Below are 25,816 nucleotides of genomic sequence, written 5' to 3' on the forward strand. Positions count from 1 at the left end.
GAGTCTCGGCGTTTTTAGCAGCCGGGTTCTCAGCAGATTCAGCAGTGCAGCTGCTGAGTACTTTCGCATTCTCCTGAGAATGTTCACCAGTCTCAGCAGGTCCATCAGCTGTTACCAGCGAATCAGCATTATCAGGGATCTTAGCTGGGGTTTCAGCAGTATCAAAAGTTGGCTCTGTCGTTTCACGTATTTCGCTAGATCGTCTTGGCGTCTCTGCAATCTCGGGAGCTGACTTCGCTGTCTCATCGACCGGTCTCGCCGTTTCTGTTCTCTGGACATCCGACTCGGACGTTTCACTGGTCACCACAGCGGAAAGCGACTTCTCATCAGTACCAGTAGTCAAACTCGATGTCTCAGCAGCTTTACTGTCCGACGCTGGCGTATCAGCAGTCTCCGCTGTCGAGTTGGACGGATCAGCAGTAGGGTTTGACGGCTCAGCCGTCTCAGTAGCTCCCATAGCTTCCTCAGCCGCACTTTCCACTACCAGCAATCGCCTCAGCTCGGGCCATATCGTCGTCTCGTCCCCAGTCGGCCAGAGTAGGTCGATCAGAGGCGGCAGCGGCCGGCCGGCAGCCAGTGCCGCTCCCAGTCGATACCAAGGCCGTGCAGAGAGATACTCCGACACAGATTCACCCACGCGGCCCGCCTGGTAAGCAGCTTCAGCCTCCAGTAAAGCGGCAAGGGCTCTACCGCGGTCGGTTCCTGTCCCTTCCCGCGGCGCTGTCTTTGAGTCACTCTCGAAGCCCTCCACTGCCAGCAGAGCTGCGACACGATCCAGCGGAGCGCCGGGCCTCCGCAGCTCCGCCGGCAGCTGTCGCAGCTCATCTCGACTCGGCGGTAGCTGCCGCAGCCAGCCGAGCAGAGCTGGTTGTAGCGACGGTTGTCGTTCGGCTGCCGAAGCCAGAAGACGGAGACCGGCGCGGCGGACGGTCGGAGGTGGGGAGACGCCGGAGAGCAGGCCGGCGCGGAGAACTCGGCGGCAGAGGAGATGCGGAGAGGAGAGACTGGCGGCGCTGTACCGGCCGCGCCTGCGGGCGGAGAGATCGGGGGGGGGAGGGGGCGTCAGTGAGTCTAAACTCCGAATCATGGGACAAGATGATAGTCACTGGGACAGAGATAAGGAGAGATAATGAGGGACAGACACAGAACTAAACGTAAGATATAAGAGCTATCATTGACCTCAATAAGAACAACGACACGATCACAAGACCTTTCAAATGACAGAAACATGGCAAATGAACCAGGAAACGTCGGATCGAATGACTTCCGACCCCACGTCTACCGCACTAATACAAAATAAGCACTGAAGGGAGAGACCAAAGCTCATTCTATCGTCATTCGTAGGATATCACAAACGTTTGCAAATGACCAGCCTGTCCCCTGCAAAAATTGTTCCCAATGCCATAATTTTCTTTGAAATAGTCCCTGACTTGTTTCCCCACCCTAATATTACTCCTCCGACTTGACGCCTGACCAGCTGAACCCTTGTCACCCACCTGGCCAGCTCATCCAGCACCAGCTCCTTTATACGTCCTCCGCACTCCTCCGTTATATCAGCCACATCAGTCGCCACTTTCAGCGCCCGAATCCAGCCGGGCGGTGGCGGACGGGAGGCCGGACCATAGCCGGCGGCCGGCCCCAGCAGCGGGGTGGGGTCCTCCGCGGCGGCTCTGCTCTCTGGTTCTGTACCGGGGAGCTGAGACTCTACCTCTGCTGACGTATCGTCATTGGTTGTGTCTGGTTTGGGCTCTATCGCATCGCTTGCATCTTCTGTCTTCACTTTTCCGACTTTTGTATTATCTCCTCTCTGGTCTATCGCTTCTCTTGTATGCCCTGATTTCTCTCTATCGTCTCCTAGCTTCTCTCGTCTGTTTTCTTTGACATCTCTTACTTGCTCTGTCTTCACTCCTCTGCCTTCCTCCTTTTCTCTGCTGTTCTTTCTCCTGTCTTTTGCTCTTCCATCCTGAGCCCGAACGGTCCCTTCCTTCACCATCTCTCTCCCCTTCTTTGGAGCATTCCTCCCGTCCTCTGCCCCGTCTCTCCGCTCCTCTCTCCCGACACCAGCAGCATCCAGCCAGGCTCTCAGCCACAGGAGACTTCCGGCAGTCACCAGATATCTCCAGACCTCGGCAGCTGGACGGGCAGCAGCGGCACGGATCATTTCAGCATCTGCCGGCGAGCACAGATAATGCGACGTCATGCCTACATTGAAGCTAAGACTGCTCAGACAGTATATTAAGTCATGCAATGTTAATAATGAGACAGTATATTATGTCATACAATGTCGATAATCCCAGTATTGTCATTGTTCTTCAATTACTTCAAAGCGAAAACACACTAGCATCCATGCAATGATTTTGTGAATTTAGAGATAGCTTCTGCTCTAGCAGCACGTTCTCTGCTTTCGACCATGCGTGTGTGACGCATGTGCTGGCCCCTCTCCCCGTTCTCTAACCTTCCAATCCCACGACATGCCCCTCTCACTAACCGTCAGACTTCAGCGCAATGTGGACGATCAGCTGACGGCGTGTCGGTGGCGCCATCCGCAGCAGTTGGCCCAGAGTCGGTGGTGACGGGCCGCTCAGGAGCTGGTCCAGATCTGGTCGGCGGGGACGGCCGGTGCTGGCGACTTCTTCAGTGGCGGGGCTGGGGAAGAAGAGAGGGGTAATGTCAGGGCAGAGTGGGTAACTAAATACACACCGATCAGTTGTGTTGGAATGGTAACGTTTAGCGGGCGACCATTCGGAAATCCGAAGCAAAGTTCTGTACTGATAGCCAAGATCATAGCGCAGTTGAATCAATGCTAAGGCCTAGAGGCAGCAAATTAACAAATTCGCATCGCTCGTAGGATTCAACAAATTATGATGAGCTGCTACAGCTGCTGCTAAACGATGAATCCACCGAAATCCACTATAATCAACGGTGAATGTCTACGAGCATTTAAAATAATGCGATAAGCAGATGTTACCGGTGTGGTGTCACGCGACTGACCTCTGTCGGGCGCCCCCAGCCAGCAGCAGCAGCCGCAGCAGCAGCTCGTCTCGCCCTCTCAGCAGCTGCAGCTGCCGCAGCCGGTCCGCCAGCAGCCGGCGTGTGCTGCCGTCCGTAGTGGTCAGCAGCTCGAATCGGAGAGCGTCTGACGGACGCAGACCCTGGGGCACGCGGAGCATAACAGGATACATTGGTCACAGTGATCAAGCCCGCGTGTGCGTGACCGTCTTAACGCATCAAGAGTCGAGACCCGCGGCATCTCTCGTCACCTATTCTGCAAGTGATTCTTCCGGCTTTCTGTCTCTATTAATTGCTTCCTAGCATTCATTTTCCACAACAAATTGTTCTCGTTCCCGTTGACGTTATTCGAGACCTCGGCTACTACTTTCTCTTTCTGACAAAGGCACTCCAGTCCCAACATAAAACAATGTTCCCATCTGTAGGCACATGCTCTAAGCATTTCCTTCTCATTCCCGACATATTCAATCTCTAATTTGACATGCCCCTTTTCCTTCCTCACACCCCATTCCTGTTCGTATTTCTTTATCTATATCCCCCACCTTCACTCACCGTAGCACTCAGCACTATGTCAGTTTCCATCGTCCTCCCATTCTTCAATCCCTCCATCGCCCACTGCACCGCCAGCCGATAGATCCGCGGCCAGCGGGCTCCGAGCCGCACGGCCCAGCCGGCCGGGGGTGGCGGCGGTGGTGGGTCAGGGTCTAGTTTCAGTCGACCGGTCTCCAGGAGCTGTAGACGACTCTCCAGAGCCGCACGAATCACCCTCCCGGCGGACCGAAGACACGGGCGGGCGTCAGTGACACCCGGGGAGCGAGGAATTGCAGAAGGTGGTACGTCAGACTCTGTATTAGTCTCTCCCTCAGGTGATCCATCAGGTGTTCCGTGAGACACCCTGCGAGATTCTTGGTCCCCATCCACTTCCTCAGTGCTGTTTCTGTTGGTACTGACATTTGTTTCTGATCTCTCCATTCCCTCTGAGGATGATTCAACTGTAGTGACCTGCCTCTCATGGCGCAAACGAGCTCTCCTACGACGGACACCATCAAGCCTCGTCTCAGCCACCTCCTCTAGGTGCAACGCAGGTGCCAGTAGCTCGGGATCAGCCTCGCGTGGCTCGTCGAGCACGGCCAGCAGGGAGGTCAGTATTTTCTCCAGGGAGTTCAGCACATCGCCCAGCCAGTGGCTGAGGGAGACTGGTGGCCGACTGGCCAGTGCGGTGGCACAGACATGGTCCAAGAAATTGGTGGTGGTGGCCAGGTGATCAGATGGTAGTCTGCCTTCCAGACAGGACAGCACATCTGATGACAAGGTGGAGAAGGGTGAATGAGGACAGGTTAATCAGTGTAAAAAAAAAACATGAAAACCATCTATAAGCAATTTCCTCAAATATTTTGCTGCCAATGGCCATTACCAAAAATGCTAACTATTCCAAAGCTGTTTTGCTGACTTCTTTTCAGCTTACTACAAAAAAAAATCTGCAAAAAAGTACTTAGGTAACTTCTTGATGACTTTCAGGTAAATCAATGAATAACTCTTATCAAATTCAAAACAGCATAGGTACAAACTGGTACAAACCCTTTAAAATTGAAATAAACAGCAACTTACCTCCATGGATTCCAGCCAAATGAAATTCAACTTCATTACGCAGAAGCCCGGTAAAACCAAGACTCAGCAGAGATCTTGAACTTTCAGAAATGTTAGGCATCTGTGCTGAGACTGAGCCCATGTTGATATTGCTGAAAATAGAATGCAGTGGTAGAAAATGAAAATACGCTGCGAGGGGTGTTCACGGGCACCGCACACTGCTGTGGTGCGGTGTGTGCGGTGCGTCCAGCAGGCGTGGGGGTAGGGAATGGGTAGGTGGTTCTTCACGGCTGCCTGCGGTGGACGGTCCGCTGTGGCCAGTCCCGACCGGCCACAGCGATCGCTGTGTGTGGTAACGGAAGGCTGACATAGGGGCGCAGTGGGCGGAGCTTCGAGACTGGGTGCGGTCCGACCGCACATAGGGCCCGTGAACAGCCCTCAGCAGGCGTGGGGGTAGGGAATGGGTAGGCGGTTCTGACGTCACGGCTGCGTGCGGTGGACGGTCCGCTGTGGCCAGTCCCGACCGGCCACAGCGATCACTGTGTGCGGTGACAGATGGCTGACGTGGGGACGAAGTGGGCGGAGCTTCGAGGCTGTGTGCGGTCCGACCGCACACAGGACCCGTGAACAGCCCTGTTGTTGTTCTGGGTTAGGGCGCATAGCAGCTTGGCTCTTGCGTCCAACAACAGCCCTGCGGTCTCAGTCATCACTGGTGTCTTTAGTAGAGTTCAACAAACAAAATATCAACACCAAGATCAACGCCGAGTACGGCATTACTAAAAAATGTAATAATGCTGATGGTATTGAAAGAAAACAAGAAAAGGAACACATCAAAAACCATTGAGGTCTATGACCGACTTTATTTTGATTTTTTCGTATTTCAATTTTGATTTTAGCCGAACCGATGAACGTTTCTTATAGGTATCTTGCGATGAACCCTCTCAAGCCCACCAATGGAGAATGTATGTTCGTTTATAAACGACTCGCTGGCTGTTCGCGGTCAAAATGCACATGTTCACCAATTGCTGTCTCTGATTCAATATCTTTCTCTTTGCATTCCAAAAATCATCCAAAACTGAACACAATAGATGGTTTCGAAGATGTCTCAGTGGCGTCATTTATGCCTAGGTTCCATAAAAATTGCTTCCAAATCAAAGGTTTTCCTTAATAACAGCCCTTTCTGTGCCTTTCTGGCTCGGAGCTAGAACGTGGTGCGCGTGATTGGACGCAATTTTATATTGCAGTCGTCCCACAATTTTCTCAAGCAAAAGAGGAAACTAGACTCAAGGTTAGACTGAATAAGTTGCATTTTATTGCACTAACATTGTTCGTTATTTTCCAATTGCTTCTTGGTGTCAGTGTGGTCGGTCATGAAGCATCGAGTATCATCTATTGCTATTATTTCAAAGATAAACTTGGATTTTTAGATATTTTCGTAAAACATGAAAGCTTTGTACCTCAACTGCTTCAACCTATTTGCTTATATTTTGCCAATGTATTACTGGAAAAAAATTCATACTCCACGCCTTGTGCGCCAAAAGTAATAGGTTTTGCGCCAAAATTTTGGCACAACTTGCACCAAAAGTTGAAGCTTATTTATGCCGAGTTTTAACCTTTTTTACCATTTGAACATACGCACGTGCCTATTCAAGTATACCATAAATGTTATAAAGTTTGCTAACTAAACCAAGGATTAAGGAGACTATGAAAAAAAGCAAGTTGGATAAGCTTGTTCTTCAAGTATGTTCCTTCATAAGCTGAATTTTTCAAAATTGAAATGAGAGAAGACACAAGGCTGCTGTTAGCTGTATGCCAGACTGGAAAAAATACACATTATGCCTAATATGTCTGGCATAGTGGTGGGATTGCGCTAAAAATTTCAGCGCATGTCCGGCGTAACTTGGCATTGCTAAATTCATTGCATGGCGGCGGCTAAATTTTTCGGTGCAGGGCGGTTGGATATTTTTTTTTTGGGCGAAAGACAGTCACCGAATTAAGAATTTAGTCGGCACGCTGGTCAATCTAGGCAGTAGGTTCGCCCTGCGGGTGGCTTTGCAGAAGCTTCGGGACGAGACGTCCCCGCCCCTGTCGTCGCGTGCTCGAACTTACGAGCCGCCCTGAGTCGACTCAGCGGAGGAACGGCCGCCCAGGTGAGGCCTCAACCTTCAGCGTGGAGATAGGTATGGAAAACCTTGTTGAACTTCACCAAGCGTCGTTAAGTAATATTGTAGTGGGTTTCTGCCCATTGCGGTATCGAGGGAATGAGAGCGCGGACGACCTGGCGAAACAAATGGCCGCCCTGCCGTCAAACGCCTGCTCGCTGACCAGGGCGGTTCATTGTGCGGCCACGCATCAATGGCGCTACATTTACAATGTTGTTACTTGTCCGAGTCACTATTCAAGCCACTCCTCGAGAGCACGCCACCGCTCCCTATCCCCGGAAAGGGGACTCCGTTTCGGTGTACCAGATGAGGGCGGGCCACTGGGGCCGCTCGCTCCAGTACGTGCACCGAATCGGCTGCCTCCACTCCGCGGCATGCCAGCAGTGTCCAGACAAGCGGCGCCCCGTGCCGAGAAGAGGCTAATGTGCCGGAGCACGTGCTGCACCGCTGCCCGGGCCTGGCTGGCTCCCGCCAGTCTCGAACACACCGCTCCGCCGATTTGTGTGGCCCCGGAACTTCTGGCCCCGGCCTTGTGTCACGGCATGTCACGGCACGGCATGCCAGGCGTACTGACCTTTTTTCGGATCAGGATGAATGTAGTACTAGTTATTATAACATTTTCTTTATTTCAGATCAGGGTTGGCATTTTTGCCGGCAAAAACTAGTTTATGCCATTTGCCGGTTTAAACCGGTTTTAACCGGCAAAAAGTGGCAAAAACTGGCAAAAACTCAAAACCATTTCAATGCTTTGCCTAGACATGTATTTGAATTGGAAACATTCTATGGGGGATTCAGTGAAAGTTATATGCTTTCAAAAAGAAGTGACATCTTGACCATTCGACCAGTGTTTCATACAATAAAAACATTTTCATGGGCTTCCCGCTTTCCATTAGTAACCAGTACGTCTTTTTGGGGCGACAAATGAGCCAGTGCAAGAGTGATTCCTGCACATGCAGAAGTGCGAAGGGGCGCCTGCCACTGATTTGTGCACGGCACCCATACTCCCTGGTTCCTAACGGTATTAGTACCAAATTTGAGCTCAATCGACGCAGCCGTTCTCGAGAACTGGAAGTGTCGTCCCACACGTGCGCTCGTAGAAAGTTGACCCCGACTGACTTATCTGCGACACCCATACTAATCTGTCTGTAACGGTGTTCCAAATTTGAGCGCAATCGGCAGAGCCATTCTCGAGATCTGGTCGAAAGCGACCCCTGCACGTGTGCACCTGCAGTAGGTAGCACCCTAACCGTGATGCATGGAAATGCCAATATTCTTCAGAAATGCATTGTCTGACGGATGTCTACCGACATTAGACATTGCAGCCCGGTTAGCTAATGGGGCAAACTTCAGAATGTTAAGCGAGTCTCTTAAACATCCAGAAATGCATTTGTACAATGTACATTTCAAATCAATTGCTAACCAGAAAAGTTGCAAGTCTTGACTACCTGAGTTTTTGCCAGTTTTTGCCAGTTTTTGCCACCAGGGTTTCTGCCAGCCGGTTTAAACCGGTTAAAACCACTGGCAAAAACCAGTTTTTGCCACCCCTTGCCAACCCTGTTTCAGATAAATAACATGCTGAGTACCTACTTCCTGATCCGCTCATCCTGAACCTGATGTCCTCGGAGGTCATAGGTGAGTCTTGGTCCCCTACTGGCTTATCCATCAGGCATTCCATCCTCTCAAGGCCCATTGTGTTTTCCCTCTCATACATAAACAGGTAATCGAGTTACCAGCACTGGTCGGTGTTATGTTATTACCACGATGAAGCAGTTGCACAGAAATCAGCTAGCCTGCCATTACATCAGAGCAGTGCAATTGCGTGCTTTGAACGTTGCATTCAAACCTGCGCTGTCGCCAAAACGATGACATTCGTATCAAAACGCCACTTACCTACTATATGTCACCTCCCGTCAAAACTGCAGGGCATCTGGCAGGTGACCCGCTGCCAGTTGGCACGTGAATGTCATTCCTGCTCTGTCGTGTGACTGTCCGTTTGGCAGAGCTCCACACGCCACTGAGGTGTGGTCTGGGTGTCGCGGCGACCGATGGTCCAAATTGCTTGTCGCCGGGTGACCTGGTTTTATGTGCAGCTAGACTGTAGAGTGGAGATATCGGTTCCGAGGGCTAAAATTGAGCTCTGAAGCTGGGAAATAATCGCGTCTCAGGGGCTTGGAAGTCAGTTCCGATATTGCTCAAATCGGTTATGATGACAAATCGGTTTTATGGGTTAGAAATGCATTGCGAGTGTAAGAAGTCGTCGGTTCTAAGGATACCAAGGAAATCATTGATTACGAGAGCGACAAATGAGTTCCGATGGTGTGTATTGTTACAAAGTCTCGCTCTTACATAAGCTTGGTTCTGGTCGGTCCGGGACAGCTCGCACTTGAGTTTGGATGGTTTGGTCATGAGTGGTCGTCTTTGAGGCTCCCGGGGAGTTTTTTTTTTTGTCTCAACTCAAGAAGTCTCGTTACGGAGCTTAAAAAGTCACATCGAAGTCCATAAACGGACTCTAGCATTATCAGTTTTAAGCTCAAATGCAGTCAGTCAAGATTTGAATCAATTCGTGAATCAAACAGGCTCACCTCGAAACTCGCAGATTCAGCTGTGGGCTCAAAGTGGCTCAATGCGAGACTCGGGCTTCTCAGTTCATGAATCAAACGCACTCTGTTTATGATTCTGGGCGACTGTGGCCTGTTGTGGGTCGTTGGCTGGCCGGAGGTGGCTAGTTTAGAGGCCGGACGGCGGAGCGGACCGGCCAGTTCGCGCGGAGCGACGGTTCAGGGCGGTCGAGTCGGTGCGGACGAGCTGTGCGGAGTGCGGACTGACAGTGCGGGAGAGCTGTGCGGACAGACATTGCGGACTTCTTGTTCGACAAATAGTCGGAACCGTTTTATAAAGCGGAATAGCACCACTGAAGTGCCATTTTTTACTCACTGAGCTTACTGAAAGGATAGCGGTGTGAGAAGCGGCGGCGGTGTCCATATTGATCGCTTTTGAAGACACGAGTTAGTTGAAGAAGAAACCACGATGTTTCACATGGATCCAACCACTACCGGTATGCGAGAGGGCGAGATTTGGCGTCTCGGAGTTGGCGGTCGGCTGTGGCGGGTTTGAATATTAGTTGAGATAAGGTTCCTGCCCAGATGAAGTAAAATCTGATATTTAATCGAGTAGATATTTATGTAGCTTGGGCTTAGCTAACAGTATTTCCATGGGTGTCGTTTTATATAGGCACCTGTGGAAAGCGAGTATTCCCCGTTGCCATTTTTGCACTTGCACTATGTGAAACCAGTTTCTTCGTCTCGACATTTCAAATCAACATCTGCATCGGCCCTAACTATCCCCAATTATCCATATCAATGACCCATCCTTACACTCTGGCTCTAAAGCCCCCGGTATCTTTGTCTCAACCCTGCCTCTAAACTCTCGCTCTAATCGCCCTGTTGTCTTTCTGTTTCAGACCTGCCTCTCCACTCTCCACTCATGAATACCGGCGTGTGTAACGGGGACATTATGATCCTCGCGGGAAACTCGCACCCCGCGCTGGCCCAGCTGATCGCAGAGTAAGTGACGAATTCAACCGGTTCGGTCGCGTTAGATGATCAGACGGTTGGGTAACGTTGTTTGCGGCATTTGCAAGAGCGAAGCGAAAGGAGCGCTATCAGTTTTTGAATGTTTCATATAGGAACTTTTCACGTATGAATTTTTTGGATGTCAAAGGCAATATCAGGTAATGTTTTTTTCGTGTCTTTGGATTTGCTAAATGCTAAATATAAATGTATGCTTCATTGCTAAATGTATCAGTGATGCATGATTAATGATAACGTTTCAAGCTAACGTTTGAGAAATTGTTGCTATGTCATATTTTCGACCCTGCTGTTGACCGATTGTCATGTTGTGTCGCCCGCCACCGCCTGAGCCCGTCCCTTTCCTATTCTTCTGATCACGCTGGGATCTATGTGACCTTTGAAGTTTGAGACTCGCTGGAGCCTCTAATGTAGTGTGTCTACATACGTGTATACGCCTACTCATGGCATATTCTGTTAGTGACGTGTTGTGTGCCACCTAAAGCTCAGTTCTGTGTATCGTGAGCAATATTGTCATAAGTGACATGCGTGTTATTTGTTTGATTGTGGTCATATAGTGTCATCCACGGCATAGTGCTCAGTTGTCACTATATTTGCGGTATGCTCTGATCGCCTTTTATGTAGGTATTTTTAGCGTGCAGTATTCATCGTGCTAATTCAGAATGTCCCATCCACGTCCCTCACGGGAGGTTTCGTGTGTTTAATCAATGGCCCTCAAATTACGTGTTTTATCCGTTCCTCACTAAATGTAGGGTGTTCCATTCTTTTGCCGTCGATAACTGTAAGAGCCTAGGGGTCCCAAAGTCTCACTCTTTTCTTTTTCATTAAGGCTGGGTGATGAGGCCCATAAGTAAATCTATCTTCATCCTATATGGCGTCTTACCTACTGTGTCAGTGTTACTTGTCTGTACCGTGTCGCCCCCTATTGTGCGCGCTGTCTTGCATGATGTTCTATTGCGTGTGCTGTAATTGCCTTTCAACAGGGAATGTGTCTGCTGATATTGTCAATGAACGCGACGTTTTGCGTTGTATTACACATATGTCGTGTTGTATGTTGTTTGTGGCTTGTGCAACGACGATGTCTGTTGTACGTTGTGAATACAATAGTTGTGAGCACCGTTGAACGCTGCGAGTCTGGTCACTGTAAGACTGTAAGACTGTAAGATTCTAAGGCCAATATCGGTCATGTATGATTTCGAGCTTTTACGGCTAGACATCTTAATTCAAGGTACGTTTTTTTCGGCTACTAGTCGCTTATTCTTGACGACCTCGATGTGAAGGTCGAAAATTCGAATAGAAAACAATAAGCGACTGGTAGCCGAAAAAGCATACTTTGAGTTAAATGCCGGCCGCCGAGCAGTCGGTGCTTGGTGCGGTTGGACGCTGTGATTTTGGACGTTGTGAGTTTGTATGGATGTGAGCTTGTACGCTGTGACTGGCCGTAACCGGGTGTCGGTCGCCGAGCAGTCGTCTGGGGATGCAGTTGGTTGTTGTGAGTTTGTACGTTGTGAGTTTGCACGCTGTGAGTTTGTCCGCTGTAACCCGCCGTAACCGGGTGTCGGTCGCCGAGCAGTCGGCTGGGGGTGCGGCTGGGCGCGTGCCTCGTGTACCAGAAGACAGACAGGGAGACCATGGTGGAGATACAGGAGTCGGTCCGTTCGCGCACCGTGTACATTCTACAGACTGGCAGCAAGTGAGTGTCGCCCGCCCGCCCGCCGCCCCCGCCCCCGCCCCCGTCACCGTTAGTAGCTCAAACACAGCCACCGCCAGCGAAACTATGGCGGGAACCCGCACCCACCGCTATCAAAACTATGACGGAAAATCCCACCATTGCCCATTAGAAATTATCAGCATAGCCAAAATCCACACTGACACCCACCGCCCTCGTAACGAAAGCGGAAAAAACGCCCTACGCCAACAGGACTCTAGCGTGAATGTGTATAAGTAGAGCCCAGGCCCACAACCGCTGTCCCTTTTTCTTTGAAACTATCGCGAGAACGTGAGTAGGTAGATACACGGACAACGTTTTATCACCTTACAAAGAACTTCATGTCCTTACGATTGAGTCGATGCATGCACGACCATCAACCACGTTAGTCAGAGAAAACGCACAGATAAGTTTACTTCAGCACCGGCCTGTATGGAGAAGTAGTTTGGAGGCATGGTTGTGGGTGTTTAATGACAGACCGCAATATATAGGTGGAAACTGTGGAACGAAGATGTGGTGACCGAAAAGAAAGCAATATGTGACCGACTGCATTATAAGTGAAGTGCGAGAATGTGCTCATATGGTTTACTCGCGGCAGTTGGGTTTCGTTGTCATTAATTTCGTTCTTGTTTACCCCCAGGAGAGAAAACGCCACTCTGTTATGAAGTTGAGGGATGGGAGAAAGCCTTCCATTTTAAAGATATAATAAATGCTTGAGCTATCGCAGGGAAAAGGAAGCCATGATGCGTTACTGGAGGACATATTGAGCTCATAGTTGTGACATTACGATGTTATAGCGAGACGAACAATGCTTTTTACATTTTTATTACGAGCGAAATACCCGCGATGAGACTCGCAGAACTAGCGCAATGGGACGTCAAAATCAAATACCAAATTATTAACCAACATAACCGCGGTAACAGTCTGAGGGCTATATAATCAACAGCTGATAACCGATAACGCAACATAACATACTACATCTGATTGCGCCGTGTTCCCAACTCCTAGCATCACTCCATCCCGGCCCAAGATTACTAAACTCAGATCCCGCCAGCGAGCGAGTGTGCGTGCTCTGAGTGTCCCCGGCTCACCTATCCACGGGGCGGGGGCGGAGGAGCGGCGGGCGGGCCCGCCGGGCTGTTGTGGCGTGCTCTGACACAGTAGAGAGATGTTGCATGCAGGTGTCTGCTTCTCTTCCCTGTCTGCTAGTGCTGACTGTGTGTGTGTGCCTCGTGGCCTGTGTGCGTGTGTCTGGTCTGTGTGTCTGTCTCACTAATACAGCGCGGTGGTCCACCCCTTCTTCCTGCTCTAATTATCTTTCCCTTCGTCTTTTATTTCGTAATATTTTGTTTTTTCTTTGATCTTTTTTTCTCACCTCTTTGTTCGTCTTTTCTTTGCACTTCACCTTCCTTTCATCCCTACACCCTTCCCGTTCCTTTTCATGCTTCGCCACATCGTTCTTTTCCCTCTCCTGGCGCTGCTGCCTCCTCCGTGCCATTTTGGTCCCTCCCTCGACGACCGAGGCGGCGCTTTCGTTTGATCTGCGCCACTCACACAGTCGCCGTCGCCCTTTCCGGCATGTTTCTCCTATAGGAGGCTGGATCGTAAGCTGGTGGAAATCCAGATCGGAAAGTTTGCCAACAAGGAGACTCAGCTGGAGATAATGCACTCGCTTCGCGACCGAGATGTCTATATCTTGCAGACAGGAGGGATCATGTAAGATATTGACGGAGGGATCATGCAAGGATCATGTAAGATATTAACGGAGAGATCTAAAGACATAACCGGTGCGAATACTGTAGGATATGCCCGGCGGGGTCCCATAAGGGTAAACGGGAGCTTGTGCTCGTTCTCAGGAAGTAAAATGAAAGTTGCAACAGCTTCATATTTCAAATTTTTGCCGAGCTTGGGGTGATAACGTCGGGAAATTCGTCCGTTTTTTTTCGGGGCGGGGGGAGTGCTGGGAGTCACTGTCCTTCCTTCACGTCATAGTTTACCATACTGATCGATTCTTCCATCATTGTGGCTGCTATGCTATTCGGTGTTTAAATGTGGCTATCGTCGCTTTGTTTCCGCACGTTCGGTCAACTTACTGTTCCCATTTGTTTGGTTCTGCTCGTTACGACATTGCTATGTGATTTGCTCTTATGGACTTTGAGCATTGATGCCCGAGCTAGAGCTTACTTAGTTCACCATTCGCGGTATGTTTTTTTCAGACGCAGTGTGCTTGGTTAAATCTGTGCTGCAATTTAGGATAAATGCGTTATATTGCTCATTTCTCGCTAAAGGGACAGTTAAGCGTTTTCGCTTCACTACAGTGCTTAGTATTTGCCGCTTTAATATGCATCAAGCGTTGACCTACGACTAAGTGTTGCATAGTTAGCTGGGCAGCAGCTTTGAGTGCACTAACGGGACTTTATGGATGGACTAATACTAAATCAATGATTTTGGCCTTTCGAAGAGCATGGCGAGTTTCATTGACTAAGTCAACCGGCAACTTTCTCTGAAGCTATAAACTATCACGAGGGATTAGGTAGCTCATAACTGGCAATGAATGATGTCAGTAGCTGCGGCATTTCATGATTCCGAACAAAGCCTTTTCAAATTATGCTAAGTTCATTAACTTGTGCTGTTGTTTAGACGGCGTGCGCTTCAGCTGTCTCTTCTGGTAAAGATGTCCAATTCTGAATTCACGTGATGAGAAATCGTAACCCTCTTACCATATTGCACAATAGCTTTTTCACTCTAGTCAACTGCATCAATAAGCTTGATAGATCAGTTGGCATGCCGATCCAGATAGGAACTTTGATTTGTTTTGTAGTTCACGATTTGACCGCCTCCTAATTCTGTGGTTGATACTGTCTTAGATTTCGTGGTCGAACTGCATGAAGCGGGCCGTGATCATGATGCGCACTGCGCAGTCTCCATTGACCGGATGGAGCTCATGAGTGGCAATTTGGGCATTGTTCGGCTGCAAGTGGCGCCCGTGTTCAGGGTGACCCCTACCGCCCAAGGGCGGATCAAGGGACTAAGGGAGTGACAACGGGTCTCATCGTTCAAATTACGGTTATAGCAAGTTAAAGCTAAATGAGCGATTGCTAGCCTCGGCATATGGGTTCTCGATGTGTGTACACTGGGTTCCTCATTTAGGTAGGATTGCGTCTGCGATCCGATCCGTTCTCTATCGATCGATCGTTTAATTAGCTTTCAGATAAGATACCAAATTTAATTAGTCCATCATTTCCTTAGATTACTGATTAATTGTGACAAAATGTTGAATGAATCGCGCGCAGTGGGGCAGGGTTACCGGACGGCTTTGGCGGGGCTCTTTGAAATGATTTTGCATTAGCGCGTAAAATTGGCATGGCATCGAGGGTATCACAAATCGTGTGCTAATTGTCACAGTTTTGAGCCCTACGTCTATTGTCTTATCACTTTTCGTCGAATAAATCGTAAAATTATTTTTCAGTAGCATGATGAGAAGTACCAGTTATTATCAGTCGTCAGCCATCATCAGTCATCACCAGAACATTCTAGCATCTTACTTCTAGCAAAACCCTCTCTCACCGTGTACCCCCCCCCCCTTCCCACTTCGCGCTGTTCTTGACAACAGGGACGTCAACAACTCCATCATGGAGCTGCTGGTGATGGCTTACGCCTGCAAGACGTCCTCAGCTCGCAACATCATCGGCGTGATCCCCTACCTGCCGTACAGCAAGCAGTCCAAGATGCGGAAACGGGGCTGCATTGTCTCCAAACTGCTCGCCAAGATGATGTGTGAGTGAAAGAGAAGGACAGTTGGATAGAGGGAGGGACAGTTGGATAGAGGGAGTAGGAGAGAGAAGGAGAGAGGGAAAGAGAGAGTTGGTGCTGCTCTGACGTCTGCCAGTTGTTGAAGTAGCAAACTGAGTGCTACTTTGCTACGTCGTTGTTCACTGTCGCAGTGGCGTATCCAGGGGGGAGGCCAAGAGGCCATGGCCTCCCCCTTTGGGATCAGACATGCAAGTGTCACTTGAGCGCAGTGACGTACCCAAAGCCCAAGGGGGGCCACGGGAGCCCCTGAGGTCTAAGGATAACTCAGGGGGACCAGCGTGACGAAGGCGTTCTGGGTCTCCCTGCCTTAATTCCAGTACTAGACAGCACGTCTTTTACTCGGAAGAAAAAACGAATATCAAAGAGCGATTTCTATCACAGTGACGAACACAGAGGGCCCCTAACTACCTGAGAGCCCCTGGCTACCTGAGGGGGCCCCCTGGTTACCTGAGGGTCCCCCTGGTCACCTGAGGAGCCCCTGGTTATATGACGAGCCCCTAGTTACCTGAGGGGCCCCTGGTTATCTGAGGGGCCCCTGATTGTCTGAGAGATTCCTGGTTGTCTAAGGGACCGTCTGGCTACCCGAGGGGCCCCTGGTCACCTGAGGGGCCCTGGTCACGGGACCCCTGTTTACCTGAGGGGCCCCTGGTTACCTGAGGGACCCCTGATTATCTGAAGGACTCCTGGTAAAGGACCCCTGGTTACCTGAGGGGCTCCTGGTTACCCGAGGGGCCTCTGGTTACCTGAGGGGCCCCTAGTTACCCAAGTGGCCCCTGATCCCCTGGATGGCCCCTGGCCAGTCATCTGAAGAAGCCCTGGGCACCTGAGGGGCTCATGTTTACCCGGGGAGTACCTGGCTATCTGAAGGGCCTCCGCAGTCACATGAAGGCCCTTAGTTGCCCGAGGAGCCCGTGGTATAACCGGCCCCTTATTATCAGAGAGTCCCCTGGTCACGGTAACATGACCGGGCCCCTGATCAATTGAAAGGCCCCTGCAGTCACCTGAGAGGCCCCTGATTACCTAAAGGGCCCCTGATCACATGGATTTAATGGCATAGCCAGGGGCGAGGGGACACGTGTCCGTTATATGGTTTAGGGTCCCCTCGGGCCCGAGGGGCCCACCGGCGCCTCCAAGGGCCCTATACCAGCGCGTCTAACGGCCACTTACCAGCGACTGAGGGCCTCTTACCGGCATCTGAGGTTCTCTTGCCGGCCTATGAAGGGCCACAAGTAACTTTTAGGGCCCCATACATGCCAATGACGGCCCCTACCAGCGTCTCTAAGCCCTAAGGCCCCCACAACGGTGCCTGTGTGGACCCCACACCAGCGCATCTGACGGCCTTTCACAGACACGTCTGAGGGACCAACACCGGCGACTCTGAGGGGCTCGCTCGCTTCGCTTCTTCATAAAAGACTGTGCATTTTATGCACATTTCTCAGACAAAATAATACTTTTATCTCATCTGCCAATTTTCCACCTTTTCTCAGGGCTTAGACAGACAGGCAGACAGTGAGACAGACAGACAGAGGGGCCCGTCCGCAAGGGGGACCGGACCCACTGTGCCCAATCTCCCACATCGAAATGTTATGGATACGTCCCCGCCTGGGTTGACAGTGGCCCCCAGGTAACCCGGGGCCCCTTCGAGAGCAGGTTGCCCCTCCTGGGCGAAATCCTGGGTACGTGCACGGTGCATGCTTGGGTGTCCCAAGATAAACGACCGTCAAAGCCTTATCCGAAGTACTGGCCCAAACTGAAGACAATGTGGAGCCCTCTGAGGCCATTGTGAGGCCCTCTGTGACCAGCGTGAACCCTCTGAAGCCAGCGTGGGGCCAGCTGTCATCTGACTTCAGACGCTGGTGCTGGGCCCTCAGAAGCCAGCACGGGGCCTTCATAGGCTGGCGTCGGGCCATTAGAGGTCACTTCGAGGGCCTCGGCAGCCATACTTCAGATCGTATGCATGTTTGAGCCCCCTGAGGTAAGAGTGGCCCTTAGAAGCCGGCGCGGAACCCTTAGAGGGCAGCATGGGCTTCTAGAGACCGGCGGTATAGGGCCATCAGACTGACTCAAAGGCTCCCAAGAGCCAGCGTGGGGCCCTGGGAGGTCAGCAATAGCATGGGTCTCCTGAGGCCATTATGGGGCCGGCTGAGGCCAGATTCGTTCACTCTGTTGCCGAAGAGGGGCTTTCCGAGGTCAGAATGAGCCTTCAGAGTTTTTAGATTGCCAAGTGTGCCTAAAAACTAAAAAGGCTCCCTCACATGGCGAAAGTGGCAAAGAACCGCACCTGTGCGTGGATTAAGTATGCTACCACTGGGGCCCCTAAGGTAAGGGTGGGGCCCCTTGAGCAGGTTTGGCCTCCCCCTTTTCAAGATCCTGGATACGCCACTGCACTGTCGTGCTTTGGTACTCTCGTAATGTGATTATAACTGGTAATAGCTAATCACGTATGGCTACTTACGAGAACATTTATCGAAGCTGGGCAGGGCTACTTACATATGTATGGCTGTACTTGCAAGGGGCTCTTAAATGCCCTAATAGGGCCTATGCATAGTTTAAGAAGCTTAATTATTGCTTGACGACTGATTTGCTTGCTGTAGGCAAAGCGGGTCTGACGCACATCATCACGATGGACCTCCATCAGAAGGAGATCCAGGGATTTTTCGACTGCCCCGTGGACAATCTGAGGGCGTCGCCGTTCCTGCTCAACTATATCGTCGAACAGGTACGAACCGGGAAGAGGGCGTAAGAAGGGAGAGGAAAGAAGGAGAAGGGAGAAATGCTAGAGTGAAAAGGAGAGAAAACACTGAGATCAGGGAATAGAAGGAAATGTCGTGGGATGTGGGAAGAGAACAATTGATAAGAGCAACAAATTAACTGAGAGTGGTCAATCACCTGTGTACAGTCACTCCATACCAGTAAAACGCCTTTTGGGCGAAGAACGAGCGAGCGAGTTAGTGAGCCCTGCACGTGCGCAAGGGCGAGAGGGTACTTCCAACTGGCTTGTGCAAAGCACCCTTCTAACCGGTCGCTAGCGGTGTGCCAAATTTGAACACAATCGGCCCAGCCGTTCCTGAGATCTGGAAGCGGCATTCTGCACGTGCAAGCGGGGTCCAAACTGACTTTTGCACGGCACCCTACTAACTGGTCCCCAACCGTGTACCAAATTTGAACGCAATCGGCCCAGCCGTTCTCGAGATCTGGGAGCGCCCCCTGCACGTGCGCACGTGCAGTAGCACCCCAACCTTAACACATGCAGATGAATTATCTGATGGAGACCTAACTGTGTACCGAGTTTCAATTCAATCGGCCCAACCGTTGTGCCGTTATTGAGGTTGCAATTTTGGGGGTTCTTAAAAAATGTCCAACTTTACCACGCGCCACGTGCGGTGGTTGGCATGAACGCATGGTGGCCATCTCACCACAGAACTTTTACGTCCAAATGACATTCAGTAAAGAAGACCGCTTGTCAATCGGATGTCCCGTTCCTAAGATATTAGATTTTGAAGAGCGTCCCCACGGCCGGCCGCTCATACTCAGGATTTTCCCTTAATTCAATATGAACTCGCTCGCTCGCTGCGCTCGCTCGCTCGTAATTAACATTCCTGACCGGAATCTTGCCCACCTTACAATGACCTGACCTGACACCGGCAGATCCCCGACTACCGCAACTCCGTGATTGTGGCCAAGGACCCGGCCTCCTGTAAGAGGGCCACCTCGTACGCCGAACGACTTCGCGTCGGTAAGTTTCAACACGCCTCGTGTGAGGCGAGAGAAGCTAGGGGGCAGGAGTTGTTGCAACGCGAAACTAGCGCATTACTTCTGTTGGGCGTTGACTTGCATTTATTGCTCACTATGCAATAAATGCGAAACGTCGAGCAGTGCTTGATTTCCGCTCATAACCATTAATCAAAGTTCTAAACACATGAATATTTAGTCTGAAGGCCTCCCAAATCACTTAACATTTTTTATCAATCTCATATACTTTATTAGATTTATAAGTGTATGCTTGTCTCACAGGCTCTTCTGTTCAGGCTCACCCACTTTACCCTCCTCTCTCCTCCCCCCTCTACCTCTAGGAATTGCCGTCATCCACGGCGAGGCCAAGACGCGTTTCGATGACGACTACGAGGACGCGGACGAAGACGGCGATGACGGCCGTACGTCACCGCCGCCGCTGCCGGCCAGGCAGCAGGGCCGCCTGCACTCGTCCGTCTCCATGTCGGTAGGTGGAGAGAGCTGGAGAGAGTGGAGAGAGGGAGAGAGAGTGGTGGAGGGGATGTGCCATGTATCGATGAGATAAAATTATGTATGGCAGCTGTGGCATTGAGTGGGTGCGTATGTGTCTGTTTGATGTTCTGTGGCTGAATGTTCGATGTCTGTGAAATTTGGGAGGGAAGTCGGCACAGAGGCAACCTTTCGGTGCCGAGGACGTTATTGTTTAAACGAATGCATTTTTGCATTGAATGTTATGTGAATTTCGACGGCCACTTCTTGTGGCCCATCATCTTCTCGAGTCGCTTCTGTACCGTTGGGTTTGCGGCTGTTCCTGCGCAGTATACTCGTAAGCAGCTTATCCCCGTGAATCTGCCATGTCTTCGTGATAGACTGAGTCCCGTCCTGTTAATAACTCCCTCTTTTCAGTTGTTACCCTCACCGTGCGCGCGCTATTCTGGTCTCTATTGCTTTGCTCTGGTGTTGTGTTTCCGTTCCATTTTACTATGTTTATGCGCTCTGGGATGTCCTGTCACATGGGAGTGGGTGTCCTGTCCTAACCTAATCTGGGCTCTGAAAGGGAGATGGTACTCCGCATCGTTCCTACCCAGGCCTGAAGGCAGTTGGGTGGCGGACAGAACGCTGTCTTCAAGCTGTTTAGTGATTTAACCTTGTCTGGCCGAAACTTGCCGAGGCTTTTCTTCCCTACCTGTGTGCGCTCAAGACATATTCCTCCGTGCTCTTAGGGGCGGACAAGATGGATAGGGTATTACAATTAATGACCTGACATAGCATAATACGGCCAACGTCCATTGTTCTATTATTCTCTTCCCTGTTCCACGCAGTCTTATCCCACAAAACCCTTTCCTCTACTGAGAGATCCTGTCGTATCCACATCCCTCCTTCCCACTGCGCCATGTCCATGCCTATTGCCTAACTATTTCCTGATCCACGGTCCACCTTACACTGTCTTACCATCTGCCCTCCCCATTTCCCACCTTACCGTCGCCGTGCCCTAGTCGGCCTTAGCCTAGCCGTGCGAACGGACTCTCTGGTCGCCGATACCCCCATATCACCGCGCTGACCGTCGCCGGCGCCCGCCGCTGCACCCCAGTCGTTTATGGAGCGCTCCGAGCCTGGCGCCGAGCCCGGCCCCGTCACGGCCGCTGCCGCCGCCGCCGCCGCCCTGCGCCGCGGCCGCCCCCGCCTCCGTTCAGCGGCCTCCGTCTGCTTCGTGAGTAGCCGCCCCCGCCCCCGCCCCCGCCACAGAGGGGACCGCCCACCGCCGCTCACTGGTTCCGCGGTGGCATTGGCGGCGGCGGATGTTGATGTTATTATATTAATTTATGTGATATTACGTCAGTTTAGGACTAGATAATTAAGAAAACATGATGCAGACAGCTGAGTCCTTATGACTCAGCTGTCTGTACTCAGCTGACCTTACTCAGCTGTACGATGTGGCATTACGATGTGTTCATGACCATAGGCGTATCTACATCTATCTACATCTATCTATCTGTAGTTATGTGTAGGAGGTTCCAAGGGGTCTGCGAACTAACGAATGCTAACACATGCGTGGGAAGTAGTGGAAACCTGGCAATTGGGCAAAAAGGTCTTCTCGACGTTTCCAAGGCGTTTTGCTCTTTTAGGTTGCCAGGAAGCGGTTAACCTCTAGAATCTTTAAAAAAAACTTCGGGCGGTCTAGTTATTTCATAAAAGGGCAATAACCCTCTCGGATGCTTGGCCCTTGCTTTCATCGTTTGGACAAAGGCGTTATTTGGTCGCCAGCACGCGAGTTTTGTGAGCTGCTTGGGGTTGTGATTTCCATCGAGTTGCTTTCCGGGTTGCCGAGTTGCTGAGTTTCTGCATTGCTGAGTTGCTCTTTCGCATGAGCTGGGCGGGAGCGGCAGCACGATTCGGTGTGATCTTCGGGAGGGAGGGGGGGGGGGGTCCGCGGATGGCTTAGTGCTCCAACCACGCTATTAACCGTTCGGTAGGCGTTTGTTCGAGGTAGTTTCTAGCATATGACTAACACATAAAATGTTTCACGACTAGGACGAAGGCTAGGCTACGAGATCGATTGTGTTACTTCCAAGCGGCTTTGCGTTGTTAAGGACAAATGTTCGGTTTAGAGAATATATTAACGCTTTCGGCCTAATTAGGACCATCCCAATTTTCTGTCCTAAATTAAATATTGTCTTCTCTTAAATAGAAACTGTTGGTAGCTCAGCTTTTCAGCTGTCGTACTCCCTTATGTATTATTTCCGACGTGGAACTGTGGCGTACATTTTAAAAATAAAGTTGATAGAGTCGTGCTCTTATATATCTGTACAATAGGCGCAGTTTGACGTACTAATCTGGAGCAGTCGGGAAACATATCGTACCCTGATCCTCAGACTGCTCCTTGTTCTATCAGTCATGCTTCCGTGTCCTTTCATCGGCTTCCATCCATTTCTAACTAACCTTACGCGACCCTCAAACTGGCCACCCTGAACCACTGAGCCGTAGCTTCGTACGTGGAAGCGGATTTATTTGAAGTTCTAACATGCTTTTGGTTTCTTTGGTTGCTTACTTTAATTTAGTCCATCGTTTGGCTCGTTTTGGCCTTTTTTCTTCGGCTTTAGTTTGATGTTGGGCGTGGGCTTTGGGCATTTATTGTGTGGCATGGCCGTTGGACAATTTGTATTTCATCTACACAAAGATAATGTGTGTTATGATGAGCCATAATGGATTGTGTGTGAGGGTGCGTTTGTCTTTTTATATTGTGCTCATGTGATTGCAGATTGCATAAAAAGTGACATGTTGCCTATGGTGACGGGTTTGTTTCCAAGTTCGACGTGTGACTTTTTCAAAGTCGGTGATCATCATCATGTGTAGTGATAAATTGATAACTGTCTGATGTAATATCGTTCACAGGGTTCAGGGTTCAGCCGCAATGTGACTTCTCCTCAGGTCATGGAGCTTACCTTGGTCCTGCATGCATGTAACTCATGTATCTCGTGTGTCTTCGCTAAACCAAGCCCTCCTGCTTCCTCACATAACTATAGCCTCCTCTCGTTCCAATATCGACTCGTCCGCACACGTGTGACCTCCCCCGGGCCGGCAGGGCGAGGTGGACCCGTCCCGCATCATGTCGGTTGGAGTCACCGGCGTACCGATGCAGGCTGCCAAGGAGAAGCCGCCCATCTCTGTGGTCGGCGACGTCGGTGGCAGGATCGCCATCATGGTGGTGAGTGCGATGTCATCTGTGGGATCAATGACGTCATGCGGGTTGACTGTTGAACTCTTGAATGAGCCTTGTCACGTGTCTTCAGAATGGGATCGTGCAAGGGCAGATGTGATCGAGTCAGGTCAAGTGTGAGGGAATTCGAGAGCGTGGGATTAAAAGTAAAATTATCATGAGGGCTGATGCTACTAGAGTATTATGGCGTATTCGAGATAAGTTAAGAACGTTTTGTGATTTTTCTATGAGGTGGTTAAAGACTAAGACAACTCCTCCTGCGGTAATTTCAATTTTCACTGAGGGGAACTTAGTTGCCCTCGTTTGTTGTTGTTTTTTTTTTTTTACTGAGTTCGCTCTAACCGCTGTTTCCTCCTTTGCAGGATGACATGATCGACGATGTGCGCTCGTTTGTGGCCGCCGCTGAGATGCTGAAGGAGCGTGGCGCCTACAAGATCTACGTGATGGCCACGCACGGACTGCTGTCGGCCGACGCGCCGCGCCTCATCGAGGAGTCGGCCATTGATGAGGTGAGACCGTGGCGCCACCCTTAAATAGCAAAGGTCAGAGGCACATGGCTCTACAGGCGTGTCCTGTAATGTCTTCTCGTTACATCTATGCTTTGCTGTTTGTGTTCCTGCAGTGCCACCAGACCTAATTTCGACGATTTGTACATATTGATCAGCCGGACGTTGTCATCTTTGTTGATTATTTCATTGAGCTTATCGTTGATGTTAAAATGACAATCAGGAGCCTTCGATGTTATCAATATTTACACGCTAACCAACTCTTAAAAGCTCACATTCGCTGGTGCTGCCTTGATTACCAGACCCTACCGTCATCTGACTTCTCTCCACCTTCTCCCCCTTTGCAGGTGGTGGTGACCAACACGGTGCCGCACGACGTACAGAAGATTCACTGCCACAAAATCAAAACGGTCGACGTCAGCATCCTGCTCTCGGAGGCCATCAGGCGTCTGCACAACAAGGAGAGTCTCAGCTATCTGTTCAGGAACATCACCATGGAGGATTAGATGCGCTAGAGAGCGAGGGCTAGTGAAAGAGGGGATTGGAGTGCGAGGTATAGGGGGAGGAAGAAGAGAAATGTGAGGACTTGTCTGCTACCGGAAATCGACGAACGCAGGGAAATAAGAGAGAGGAAGGTAGCGAGACAGTAAAAAAGGAGGAGAGTGGAGGGCAGTGTAGAAAGATGAGAATCGTTTATGAGAGAGTGGTAGAGAGAACAGGGCGAGGTCGCCAGAGGGTATTCGCTACTCGTTTGAAGTGGATATGGCTGTCACTAGATGACGCCATCTGTGTAACTGGAGAAAATGAAAAGGCTGTTGTATTTGTGCGCGGCTTGCCGTATGTCGGGGTAGGACTAGGGGATGTTGCCAGATTTGACAGGTGTCACTCACAGTTGGAAGTGCCGGATTCTGGACTTCACGCTAAGTATACGATCTTAAGTATCGAGTTCTAAATTCCTCAGAGTATTGAGCATTTCAGATAGATCGAAAACCAACCGTCAAGTGCCAGTAAAAAAAAGTGGATCGAGTTGCATGCGAACATTCATGTTTGGGAAATATCGGCCGTAATTGACTCGTTATGATATGATCGAGAGGTAGTTGGACCCCATAAAACGAGCCCGTTGGAACATTGGAACTCGGCCAGGTGTTAGGGGGGTGTAGGTGGAATCCCGTGAGGATCCAATGGGATAGACTGGACTCCGTGAGAGTCCTGTAGGGTTAGTGGGACTTCGCTAGGATCCAGTGGGATCTGTAGGACTCCTGGATCGATGGGATCATTTGTAAGAGCACTTGGTCCTCTGATTGGGAAGAACAGTTGACATGTAGCGATGTCCTGTGCAATAGGCGAGCTAGGCAACGATCACCATCGGTTCTGACTGCGAGTGGTGCCATATAATTGTGGCGACAAATTGTGTCAGTAAATTTCAATGCAAGGCTGTTTTGCGGGAGGGTGATGGTTGAAAATGAGGTAGTGCCATTATTGACAATATTCCTGATATTTGTATGTCGGGCATCAGTGAAACTGTGGTCATTTGTGACGATGTCGTACGCGTACGTTGTCTGGGTAAATGCGTTAGGTTAGATGCACGCGTATTATGTTACATGTACTCTCTCACCATTTGCCTGACTTTTGTTACATTTGATTATCTGTCTACGGGGTATTGTGTCTGTATCGGTAGCTTAGTGACAACTTGTACTCGTTATGTGTTCTTTATAACCGTACTAGCGGGCAGACATACGCTTGGAAGTCTTAGAACTGCTTAGCTTCTGTGCACTGGCGATTCGATGCCGAGCAAAAATGTCGCATGTTATTCTCCTCGTGTCTTGTTTCCGCTATGGTACATCTAACTAATAAATGTATAATTTCTATTTTGCGTGTCGAACTGTCGAAGGGAGCGATCCTAGGTGGTCTCAGGGTGATAAATAGCGATCCTTTGCAGTCGAGATTATTGGATAGCGCTACCGATCCAATTTCACTGATGGTATGGCTCAGTC

At 50.4% G+C, this 25,816-nt stretch overlaps 3 protein-coding genes across 14 annotated transcripts; 1 reads left to right on the forward strand and 2 right to left on the reverse strand.

Moving 5' to 3' along the window:
* Positions 1 to 339: 339 nt before the first annotated feature.
* Positions 340 to 2,125, reverse strand: LOC122392753. The gene is made up of 2 exons (XM_043388013.1): positions 1,497 to 2,125; positions 340 to 1,028 (listed from the first exon to the last, which is right to left on the reverse strand). The coding sequence occupies exons 1-2, from the start codon at positions 1,507 to 1,509 to the stop codon at positions 547 to 549; spliced, it is 495 nt and encodes a 164-aa protein (XP_043243948.1). The 5' UTR covers positions 1,510 to 2,125; the 3' UTR covers positions 340 to 546.
* Positions 2,126 to 2,483: 358 nt separating this feature from the next.
* LOC122392765 lies at positions 2,484 to 3,170 on the reverse strand. Its single transcript, XM_043388030.1, has 2 exons — positions 2,992 to 3,170; positions 2,484 to 2,646 (listed from the first exon to the last, which is right to left on the reverse strand). The coding sequence occupies exons 1-2, from the start codon at positions 3,168 to 3,170 to the stop codon at positions 2,484 to 2,486; spliced, it is 342 nt and encodes a 113-aa protein (XP_043243965.1).
* A 2,595-nt stretch (positions 3,171 to 5,765) lies between these two features.
* Positions 5,766 to 25,690, forward strand: LOC122392749 (phosphoribosyl pyrophosphate synthase-associated protein 2-like). Of its 12 annotated transcripts, none has more exons than XM_043388005.1 (11): positions 5,766 to 5,884; positions 10,219 to 10,321; positions 11,919 to 12,038; positions 15,667 to 15,830; positions 18,461 to 18,585; positions 19,515 to 19,602; positions 19,940 to 20,085; positions 21,190 to 21,309; positions 23,182 to 23,304; positions 23,679 to 23,825; positions 24,170 to 25,690. In XM_043388005.1, exons 2-11 carry the CDS (start codon positions 10,242 to 10,244, stop codon positions 24,326 to 24,328), a joined length of 1,272 nt encoding a protein of 423 aa, XP_043243940.1. In that variant the 5' UTR covers positions 5,766 to 5,884; positions 10,219 to 10,241; the 3' UTR covers positions 24,329 to 25,690. The 12 variants fall into 12 exon arrangements, with proteins under 12 accessions (XP_043243940.1, XP_043243945.1, XP_043243939.1 ...); XM_043388004.1 differs by lacking the exon at positions 11,919 to 12,038 and adding an exon at positions 13,647 to 13,769 and having other exon boundaries at positions 5,786 to 5,884; XM_043388003.1 differs by lacking the exon at positions 5,766 to 5,884 and adding an exon at positions 8,320 to 8,390.
* The last annotated feature ends 126 nt before the right edge of the window (positions 25,691 to 25,816 follow it).

The sequence above is a fragment of the Amphibalanus amphitrite genome, unplaced genomic scaffold (genome assembly GCF_019059575.1).
Source record: "Amphibalanus amphitrite isolate SeventyFive unplaced genomic scaffold, NRLGWU_Aamphi_draft 000499F_arrow, whole genome shotgun sequence".
Classification (NCBI taxonomy): Eukaryota; Metazoa; Arthropoda; class Thecostraca; order Balanomorpha; family Balanidae; genus Amphibalanus; species Amphibalanus amphitrite.

Coding starts and splice junctions, on each gene's coding strand:
- LOC122392765 (XM_043388030.1), bottom strand. CDS start 3,170: ATGCTCCGCGTGCCCCAGGGTCTGCGTCCGTCAGACGCTCTCCGATTC. Junction 2,647..2,991: donor GCTGGGGGCGCCCGACAGAG/GTCAGTCGCGTG, acceptor CTTCTTCCCCAG/CCCCGCCACTGAAGAAGTCG.
- LOC122392749 (XM_043387999.1), top strand. CDS start 9,786: ATGTTTCACATGGATCCAACCACTACCG. Junction 10,322..13,646: donor CTGGCCCAGCTGATCGCAGA/GTAAGTGACGAA, acceptor TTTCTCCTATAG/GAGGCTGGATCGTAAGCTGG. Junction 13,770..15,666: donor TTGCAGACAGGAGGGATCAT/GTAAGATATTGA, acceptor TCTTGACAACAG/GGACGTCAACAACTCCATCA.